The sequence below is a fragment of the Acanthopagrus latus genome, unplaced genomic scaffold (genome assembly GCF_904848185.1).
Source record: "Acanthopagrus latus isolate v.2019 unplaced genomic scaffold, fAcaLat1.1, whole genome shotgun sequence".
Classification (NCBI taxonomy): Eukaryota; Metazoa; Chordata; class Actinopteri; order Spariformes; family Sparidae; genus Acanthopagrus; species Acanthopagrus latus.
Window position 1 is genome coordinate 19,049 of NW_023504085.1, and position 10,952 is coordinate 30,000.

The following is a 10,952-nucleotide window of genomic DNA, read 5'->3' on the forward strand; positions in this document are numbered from 1 at the left end:
ATCTTCAAACATAGACATACCTGTCAAAATTTGGATAAAAATATTTCAATCAATAATTGAACCAGCTGTATTGTATGGTAGCACTACAAAGCCCTACAGTGCCAAGAGGAGAGCAGAGAAGGGAGTCCAGCCAGCTGGTCCACAGGCTGAGCTCCAACAGCACCGGGCACCAAGACCGCCCTCACACCATCCAGCCCAACCAAATTATAGCAAAGAAAAAGACAATTACATCAACTATTGGACATCAACAACCAAAACCCAAAGCAAACTCCAATGCTATTTGACCCTAAACAGACAATACTCCATGGCAGATCATCTGAGCTCTGCAACTGACCCGAGACTGAGGAAAACACTGACTCTGTACAGACTCAGCGACCACAGCCGGGCCTTAGAGAGCAGCAGACACAGACAGACCCGGCTGCCCAGAGAGGACCTGATATACTGTTTATTATTGTTGTTATTATTGCTTTTATTGTTATTATCATTATTATCATCATCGTTATCATTGATATCATTATTGTCAAAATAATCTGTAATCCTGTCTGCTTTGGCAATATTGTGAACCACAGTCATGCCAATGAAGCTCGTTGAAATTGAAATTGAAAATTGAAATTGAGACAGAGAGTGCCCATATGGGCTTCTTGTTTGTTTGTTTGTTTTGGGTTTTTGTTCTTGATCTGTTTAATGCTGTTTTTTTTTTTACATTTCACTCCTACCATATTGTATTAATATATTGTTGTTAATTGTATATATATGTATATACACCAGTAAAGGTTAATTCTTCTTTTAGTAGAGTCGTCTTTTAGTGTTCATGTCCACCACCCACTGATGTCTTTTCTTGATGCATTTTATTGAGCCACTGGTCAAATAAGCATCTGAGTTCTCATTATATTGCAAAAGGTGACATTCTTTTTCACAAAGGAAACAAACAGATAAGCCTGTAATCATATGTATTAATGAAAATATGATAAACCTCTCTGTAATTCAAATGTTCAATACCAGCACATTGTGAAACAGAAATCTCAAAATGATCTGTGTGGTCATTACATTGCAAGGAAACAGCACTAACCCATCATTATCTAAATGAGGCAACCTGCACAGTCATCTGTGTGTGTTGGTACATTTACCACTGATAAAAGAGAACAAACACTGTCATAAAATAACAAAAACAAGATAAATGAAATTAGATGAGATGAAATTAATGAGATAAACTCCTAACGACAAGATTTGAATAAAATAATGTGTTTAGCTCTTTGGATGACAGTAAAACCTGCTTCAGTTCCATGCTGCAGTCTCTGTTGCACCACATTAAGTCAATGTATGTGCTACATTTTCAAAAGTCTGTTGCCCAGTGTGTCATGGGTTTTCTGTGGTGTCCATCGTTAGTCAGGAAAATCCTGACTTTGAAGCGTTTCTCTACTTGGAGTCTCCCAGCAGGTGGACAATGAGTTCATACGTGGAGAGGACGATGGCTGTGTTAGGGATCTGTCTAATTAGCTGTGGAATGAGTCCTCTATAAAAAGCTGCATAGCCTTCCTCCACTGCTATTAACTTCCCTGTCTGGAAGAAATACTTGTACTTGCTGCCCTCCTCACGCAGCCTTGTCCGAATGACCTCTGTGGAGAAAAGAAAAGGAGAAAGAAAGGATTACTCATTTAAATAAATACTTCTCCCTGACAGAAGGTTGTTTTGTTGCAAGAAACTAACAAATGGGCAAGTGTTCACCGTGTGGGTAGGCTATGCAGGACGCACAGCCCTTTGAAACAGCAGCTGCCAACATCAGACTGAGGAAGTCCGAAGGTCTTTTCTCACTTTCACCATTCAGGGAGATGAACTGGTTCTTGGCAAGGTTTTTCTTCAGTGTCTCGTACATGAGGAAGCAGATCATGGTCTCCGAGATCCCAGCATAAGCTGCAGTCAGGCCTCTATAGAAGCCTCGAACCCCTTCCATTCTGTAAACATAGCGAGCACACTGCAGTGCATTCATCTTCTTCTCTCCTCGGGCTCTGAAAGGTCGAACAAATTGGGCTCATTAGTGACAAAATCCCACCTGATCTGATATACATTTTTGAGAAAAGCCGCACTTTTCTAGCACTGCTTCCTCTTTAAATGACCAAAATTGGAACCTGTTTGTTTTCTGTTTATTGTCCTAGCGATAGTGAACGGTCATTCCTGTAAAGAACCACATGAAATCCTGCAGTTTCCTGATTGGTTTGAATGAATAACTAGTCTTTTTGTTGCGCTCATTTGTAAAACCACCATTTTGTGCTGCTGCAGGATGTGTTCTTCCAACACAGGGGTGGAAAGTCTTGTTTCTGTGACCTCACATGATACTCCTGCCCTGTACTCGCTAAGGTAAATATAGACTCTTCCTCCGCACACAGGACACTGCGTCAGCACTGTGTATTTATGGTTACATGGTTACATGCTCAGTCTCACGGACAGCATAACCCAAGGTCAGTGCTGTGAAGGGGGCATCAGCTAAAAGGTCACAGTATGTGGTGGACATTCTCACCTGCCAAGTCCCTAAAATAAGTCAGTTTGTTTTATACAGATCTTAAAAGGCAGAATGAGTAGGATTTTCTAATCCTTTTCGTTATAAAAATAACAACTTTGTTATAATTCGCTGTTTTTTTGGACATGTCTGAGCATCAACCTTTTGGCAGTGGGTGTGGAGCTCTGAGCCAATAACAGGGTGCAAGGATCAGTGCTGAGGGAAGGAGGAGGGGCCAGTTTTGACTTTGATTAAGTCTGCCTTTACAACCGAACTCTAAGTACACAGAGGGCAGGTGAAATTACGAGTGCACATACTTTTTCTCCAGCTGCATCCTGGTCTTCACCATCCAGATGGGGTTCATCAGAGAGTTGGTAATGAAAGCTGAGGAGGCACATTCAGTTTTACACTTTATAGTGACATAAGATCCATTTCATGCCCTCAATGTAATGCATACTGAATTTGGATTCAAGTGCTTGTCCACTCAGATTCACTGAAAGAAATTACAGCAGGATCAGCATCTGAAAAATACTTCTACTTCATACGAAATGATTATAATATTCACAAAGGATTTAATGTTCATTTTTTTAGACTATACAGAGGATCATGTTGGCATTGTGTTATTTCATCCACAGGTTAGACAGAACATTATAGGAATTCATCTTTTTTCAGGGCACTCGATTGTTTTTGCTCACCTGCAACACCAGCAGAGGACATGTGCACCAGACCACTGTTGGGGACAAACATCTCATTGAACGTCTCTTTGGATTTCGAGTATGCAGCGAAGTAAATGGCTCTGAAACACATAGAACAGACTGGTGAGGACTCTACAGAGGCAGGTGTAAAGATTTTGACACAAAGTGCATAAATCTGGCTGCGGTTTTATAGCAGCTGGGCAATTATGTAAATCATTCCGTCTGGACTGGTGTTGCCCTTTGACAGTGTATCCAGCGGTCTGTTTCCCCGCTGCCAGCTCTCTCCATTTGGCTTTTGGAACAAACTGTCACTGCACCAGAATGGGCTGAATAAGCATCACAGATGCCGACAGAGCTGCTCTGAATGTGAGCCGGTCCAAGTTGGCAGTGAAACAGAGGGGCAATGGAATGACTGAGCAGAGGATCATGCTGCAGCTACTCATTAACCATGGGGAATTATACGCAATTGGTGACCTTTTTCAGTCTCAACATCTGCTCAACATTTGGTGGGAAAACCATTAGTATTGTTCATCTTACATTGACTTCCACCACAATGAAGCCTGAGGGAACAGGGCAAAGTACTGATCGTTTATTGACACCAAGAATGGAACAAGATGACATCGACATTAAATCCAAATAAAACTGACCTTTCATGATGACTTGTGTTAAGGTTCAGATCAATTATTTCCCAGCTGTTGAAACTCAAACCTCCTCCAAAACACAGTGCCTTATTTGTCTCATGTAATGAAAATAGTCAATTAAATACAAATATGGAGGCCTGCTAACACTGACAGATGTTGTGGTCTACACAAACATAAAAGCAGACACACAATACTCTGTAAAGCTAGGGAGGTCTGCCCAGAAGTTGTTGCAATGACAACAGCTTCCTGTTTATACAGTGAGTAAATGCCTTCTACCATTACAATGAAAAATATAAACAGAACTTCCTCCTGTGTTCTCTTTGGTTAGTAGCCTGAGAAATCATCAGTCTGCCTTACTTTGTGACCGTCTCAGTATGGACTGATCAATTACAGGCATCAATATCTAGCATCTTCTAAGGTAATCAGAAGGGTTTATTTTTTTGTCTGATTGCAAATAATATACATTTGAAAATATTTTGCCTTCGATCTCTTAGAGCAGCCCACAACACCATCTACCTGCTTATCGACAGTCAGTAATCTGAAATGGCAAAGTAGCTAGTAACCAAAGGTATTCAATAAATGTAGTGGAGTGGAAATATAAGCAGCAGAAAATTAAAATACTCCAGTACAAGTACATGAAAAATGTATTTAGTTACATTCAAATGCTGGTTGCTGTTATTATCTAAATATCTGTACTGTGTTACCATTCACATTATTTCGGCTTTACCATGACTGTTTTTATCCTACTTCCAAACATTTTATTTATATAGTAGGATTACTCAGGTGTAAATAAAGGTTGACTGATTTCATAATGCCGACTCATTTACCAGCCATTAAAAAAAAAAAAAAAAAAAACCTTATCATTCCCTACTTCCTGACCACTGGTTCATCTGTTGTTTGTGGCTACAAAAAGACTTCTTTGTGTTTTGTCAATAACCTGTACACCAACAGGAAGGTATCATTAACACAGAGATTGCAACATAGATCCAGCTCTTTATTAAGCAAAGCTGCTCTGGGTAATGACAACATAGACACAACTGAGCCACTAAAACATGTGCGCACTGTTTTCACTGTACCTTGAGGGGGCGACGCCAACGAGGTTCGGCCCAAGGCCACGGAAAAGTGATCTTGGTCCCTCTTTTTCAAGGATTGATCTAAAACAAAATTTAAAAACAGCCATCAATTTTTGTTTTAAAGAACACCAACACATTTACAGATGTATTAATTTACACCACCACTGTACATGTTGACCTCAGTCTACATATATTTTACAGCAAAGGTCTTTGGAAGGATTCTCCCCAAGTCATTTAGGGCAATGAGTACAAGAATGACCTCTTTTCATGTCAAAGTAGCATCCAATATCAACCTCCAGAAAAGACTTATTTTAGTTTAAAACCTGTAAATGAAAAGATAGTTCCTAAGCAGCTCTGAAAAATCAATCTGTATCCGACAAGGCAGCTGCAATACAGGCATAAGACCTTAATTAACAAGGAAATATTGTTCTCCAATGTCAGAATCTCCGCAGGCAGTGTAACTGTTTTTCTGTAAAGATACAACAGACACTAGTCCAGACCAGTCTTTGTCCCCAGTCAGTGTTACATCACACTTTCTCCTTGGCACACTGAGCCTGTCTGTAGTCTTCCCTAACCTAACCAAACTCATACAAGCTCTGTTTTTACAGACACCAAAACATTTCATGTGTATCTTAAAGCCTGAAAGAAAAACACGTTGTATGTCATCACAAACAGCTGGTTAAAGTCACTAATACCACCAGGATACTGTGAGCTTAATCCTCGCTTTAATGAGAGACAGGATTAGAGGCATTAATTTCAAGACTATGAAGACAAAACGCAAATGAAAGGCTCTCTGAAGTACTTTAAAAGGACCAAAGCACAAGAACTGCGCAGGGCTTTATACAATCATTCCTAGCAAAGTGTGTTGTTTTTACAAATTTGTTTTTGTTGTATTTTTTTAAAGCGAAAATCTTTAGGCTATAATTATGTAATTACAAAAGTCACAAACTGACAGTCATGCTCCTCCCAAAAGGGTTACCTGTTAAACTGTGTACCATCTGTGAGGAACACTTTGTTATTTAAGAAAAATACCCTGACAGACAGCCCACATAAACAAACATCTTACCGTAGGACCTGCAGCGGCCCAGGTGTAACAGTCCCCGGTCGGATAACCCTGGTGCGACTTAAGGCGCCGAGCTGGGCCTGGAAGACGGGTCTTAGCGTGACGCCAGAGGACTGCAACCGTGTCTTCAACACCTCCAGGGGGCAGGTCATGATGGCTCCAATCGTACCACTGCATCTGCAAATTGATCACAAACAGAAATCAGAATGGTGGGCAAACAGAAAAGGAAATGCCCCACCAAATACACTCACTCCCTTAAACTGTTCTTCTTGTTCTTGCAAGGTTACTCATATCAGCTTTGACTGTGGAGAGGGATGTTTCCATTGTAACACAGCTGAAAGCTATGAACAATAAAGGTCAAAGACCAGTGTCTTGTGCTGGAGTAAAAATACTCCAGAGCTAACCCAACACATCTGCTGCACAGTTCTGTCCCAGATGCTCTAATTGCACATCAAGAGTTTTTTTGCCTGTCCCCCCCCAAAACACTGATTATACTAAGCCTCTGTAGTGTCCCGTGTCTAGAGGACAGAGTCAAATATATTAGCTGATTAAGCACCCAAGCTAATTCTCCGTTCACTGATCATCAGTGACCTACATCACCTATTTGTCTGTGAGAGAATAGAATCCACTTTGACTCAAGTATTCCAAATAACATAACCAAGCCCTGACAGACAATATTGTAATAATGCATAATGCGTGTAAACAACTGATCACTGACACCAGAAAGAGGACATCCAAGATGGTTGGCCCCTGGAAATTACAGGTGTTTTGTTAAAGTTGTTGAAATTTTTAAAATAATTTCTGAGAAAAAAAAATCTTTTTACTATCAAATATATATTTTTTGCTATCAGGGTGAAAACATTTTTTTTTCTCTCTCTTTCAAAAAAAAAAGTGTTTCTCTCAAAATGATTTTCTTCTCTCTCTCTCAAAACCTAAGTCTTTGCTCCCGATGCAATTTCTTGCTCTCCTGTCAAGATTTTGCTCTCCCTGTGAAAATAATGTCATGGGCGGGGCCACGTTCTTATTGGCCAGTCGGGTGAGAATCGTCTTGGGAGGTGTGGTTTGACAATCCCGTCTGGAGAGGGGTCCTCGGACATGTCCGCTAACCAGGAAAAACATTGCGATCACCCTGCTCATCAATCCAAGTCATGTATATGTATGTTCATTTTGACGTGGCTTGAACACTACTATTCCACACAGAGATGCCAGGACTGCAACCTGCGAACAACTGTTAGACGAGCTCTACGGAGCACAGTGACAGTGTAGGTGACTGTGTCGATGCCTGTCCAAAAAAACGCAACTGTCAATAAATCTTCCAAAAGTGCATGCTGTCGGGCTCACTCTTTGTCGTGAATGTCTGTACTCACAAATAACTCATGGGTGGACCAGTCTGAGGCATTTTTTCACGCCGAGCGGCTCGAGAGCTGTGTGGACACCACTGTCAGTTGTGGCATTGAGTGCGCAGCGTCAAGGTTAACTTGTGACACCTGTTACCATCGAGTATTTCTTTCATTCCACACCACGTTCAAATGGTTACTGAATGAAAGCCATCGTTCCCAGCCGCATAAATCGTTATTAAGCTGAAGCCAAGTCGATGTGAAAACTGTATATACTGTCATACAGCCTGCTCATCAAATAGTCTGCAGAATATGTTGACATCCAGCCCCAACTCAGTGTGAGGTCAGTCAGCTGTGGCAACGCGTGAGGCGACCAGATCAACCTGTGACACAAACACCTGGAGCGACCGTCGACCATGGTTCATAGGAAAGCCCAGACATGTATCTCACTCTTCTCAAGGGGTAACGTTTTAGAAGGTTGGCTGTGTTCCCCACTGGTCATCATTTACAACCACCAAATCAACCCATGGGCAACACACCAGCCCTGTGTTACAGCAGAAAACAAATCCAACATGTCAACATTGTGGACAATATTACATTTTTATCCTCAGCGACATACAGCAATCAACACCCAGGCTTGAGCATAAAATACAATGCTGTTAACTCGGCATCATTCAATTAATCACAACTTGATGAAAACAGATACAATTCTGTGTGTAGGCTGAACATTTTACATCTGAGAATATCAGAATCACTGTAGGCCTAAAACAGTGATAATGATTAAAAAAAAGAAACAAAGATTCACGACAAAGAGTTAGCCCAACAACGTGCACTTTTGGAAGATTTATTGACAGTTGCGTTTTTTTGGACAGGCATCGACAGGCATCAAAATGAACATGCATATACATGACTGGGATTGATGAGCAGGGTGATCGCAATGTTTTTCCTGGTTAGCGGAAATGTCCGAGGACCCCTCTCCAGCCGGGATTGTCAAACCACACCTCCCAAGACGATTCTCACCCGACTGGCCAATAAGAACGTGGCCCCGCCCATGACATTATTTTCACAGGGAGAGCAAAATCTTGCATAGAGAGCAAAGACAAAACACTTTTGAGAGAAAATGTTTTCACACTGATAGCAGAAAATATGTATTTGAGAGCAAAAAAAAAAGTATTGAGATTTTTATTCTCAGAAATAATTTTAAAAATTTCAAATTTTTATTTCTTTATGTTCTATGAGAAAATGCTTTCTCTCAAAACTTTTTTTTTAGTTTCAAATATTATTATTCTTTGCTATTGGTGTGAAAAGTTTTTCTCTCAAATATATTTTTTCTCTCATAAAATGCTTTCTGCTATCAGTGTGATAACTTTTTCTCAAAAACTTTCCTTTTTCTCTCAAATCATTTGTTTTCTCGCATATTATAAAGACACAAATCTAACTCCATGGGCATACAGCTCGTTATATCACACTACTGCATATTTAAAAATCATTGAAGTTATTTTTATTTAGACTGGTGGTTACTGAGCGGTTGGCATCGCTAGCATGAACCCACCATTGAACCCAGCGAGTTAGCTCGTTAGCCTCAGTGTCATGTAACACTGGGGACCTAGCTAACCGCTAATGGTCTTGAGTTCGGTTACACGATATAGGTTCAGATTAAAGAGTATCACCTAAAAAGAAACGATGTCATTGGCAGTATGAATATGACCTTTCAAATAAAAACAATTAGCAGATGTCTAGCTAGCTGACTATATTCGAGAAGAAAGTGCTGCGCTATCAAGGGCTAGCTTGCATCTTGATATCCGTTAGCATGCGGGCTAGCGGCTCTCGGCGCTAAAGACGCATAGGAGTAAATTCTATTAGGTTTCACATGGGCTTTTCAAAAGTACAAACCCAGTGTTAGCCTCCTCATGTTAACTGAATCTTTGGGCTATTAATAACGCTAGTCCGGGGGGCATTAATATGACTTAACTTACCCTCCAGCGAACAGATGCAGCAGGGTGTCTGTCTGTGCCATCCTTCTCTTTGTTTTCAAACAGCCACCAATATTCGTGTTGTAACCTCTGTTAAAATGGAAAGAAAGAGCACAGGGCCGTTTTTTTTACGATCCCAGTGCGCTGCCGTGCATCTCAGCCTCTATCAGCCTAGCGGAGCTGTCGGCGGTGGAGCGGGCAGAGCTGCAGTGGCCGGCCGCGGGTGTTGTCTGTGACGTAGGAACATGTGCTCGCCACCTGGCGTCCTGCCCTACTTGGTGCTGTTGCACAATTATTACAAGCAGCAAAAGGTCAAAAACAACCGGGCAACAACACCCGAAGCCCGGCTGGTAAACCATGCAGCATACAATACATGAAAAGGTACAAGCCTGAACGCAATAAAAAACAATCACATGCTTAGAGGGTCCGTGTATCTTTTGGTCATTCGAATTTCCTTTCAGAAACGGGTATTAAAAAACAAACAAAAAAAAAAAAATATTTTTTTTTTCGTTTTAAAATACAAAAATTACAATTGAAATACAAGGCTGAGTGAAATTTAAAAAAAAAGATTTGATTTTCATTTTCAATTTCATATAACAAAAATAAAATCACTAGAAAACAGAAACGGAAAAAAGGCCTGTTTTTTCATATTCTGAGACCGGATGTTATCATTTACAGGACAGTGCTGTGTAGAACAAACAGCAGGGACAAAGGTATGTTTTAACCGTTTGTTTATGGTATAAATGACACACGCCGAAACCAGAAACAGCTGGCTTTTTTCGTTTTTCTAATTTAGGGAAAAAAAACAGAAATCACCAATTCACCTTGATTTCTTGGTGGGCCTTTGGCACCCCATTGCTTCTGATTGGCTAAAGGGCTCTATCAATTATATTTCTGCTGTGCTCTTGACTGTTAATGTGCAGCTGATAGACTAAAACACACCATGTCTGTTGAGAAAATGAAAGTACTATCCTACGTTTTCTGAAGGATGCGCTGTGAACAGTGACGTCTGCTCTCAATAATTGGAAATATCACTGGCATACAGCATGTGACAATGGGAAGTAGTTGCAAGAAATGACCAGCAGGTGTCGCACTATGCAAACCTTTTCATCAATAGGTATTTTTCTCTCAAAAAATACATGAAATTAAAACTGCAAGCATGGATGAAGGGCCCTCACAGACCCACATGATCGGCGTCCTACGATCACGTGCTCGGCACTCTTAACCCTTGTATCCTCCTCAAAATTACTACCCTCTAACCACCTTTGTAGCAAAAATGTACACACAGTCAGATAGATCTGACTTCTACCCAAGCATTCTTAATGGAGCTCAAATATGGTCAAATATGCAATCTGGACGCATAAAATATGGGACTTTTATTTTGGCATTTCTCCACACTGGTGCAGTAAAGATACTTGATATTAAATGTTTCTTATTCATCATGGGCGTATGAAACACTTAAATGTAACATATCATATTTTAAATGTAGGTTTGGATAGTAGCTTACACTGTTCTTAATACCTTTATTTTGAAAACCGAAAGTAAATATGCTGTTTCTCCACATTTCCCGTACTGCTGAGAATACTTGTACACTCGAAATTTAAGTGCGGCTGATTTGACCACGGAGCCTGATGGCAGGCTTGACCGCAGTTCCATGTCCATGTGTCACGGTAGAT

General features: G+C 40.6%; 1 protein-coding gene across 1 annotated transcript; it reads right to left on the reverse strand.

Annotated features, from left to right (window-relative positions):
- Positions 1 to 829: 829 nt before the first annotated feature.
- On the reverse strand, positions 830 to 9,644 carry LOC119016356 (solute carrier family 25 member 33-like). The gene is made up of 7 exons (XM_037092123.1): positions 9,280 to 9,644; positions 5,970 to 6,143; positions 4,907 to 4,984; positions 3,190 to 3,290; positions 2,812 to 2,878; positions 1,726 to 2,006; positions 830 to 1,616 (listed from the first exon to the last, which is right to left on the reverse strand). The coding sequence occupies exons 1-7, from the start codon at positions 9,318 to 9,320 to the stop codon at positions 1,417 to 1,419; spliced, it is 942 nt and encodes a 313-aa protein (XP_036948018.1). The 5' UTR covers positions 9,321 to 9,644; the 3' UTR covers positions 830 to 1,416.
- Positions 9,645 to 10,952: the final 1,308 nt, after the last annotated feature.

What these genes read in the sequence shown, in the direction of transcription:
- LOC119016356 (XM_037092123.1), bottom strand. Translation starts at nt 9,320, where the DNA reads ATGGCACAGACAGACACCCTGCTGCATCTGTTCGCTGGAGG. An exon ending in GTTGGCGTCGCCCCCTCAAG is followed by an intron (nt 3,291 to 4,906) that starts GTACAGTGAAAA and finishes TATGTGTTTCAG; the next exon opens with AGCCATTTACTTCGCTGCAT. An exon ending in AGGATGCAGCTGGAGAAAAA is followed by an intron (nt 2,007 to 2,811) that starts GTATGTGCACTC and finishes TCGACCTTTCAG; the next exon opens with AGCCCGAGGAGAGAAGAAGA.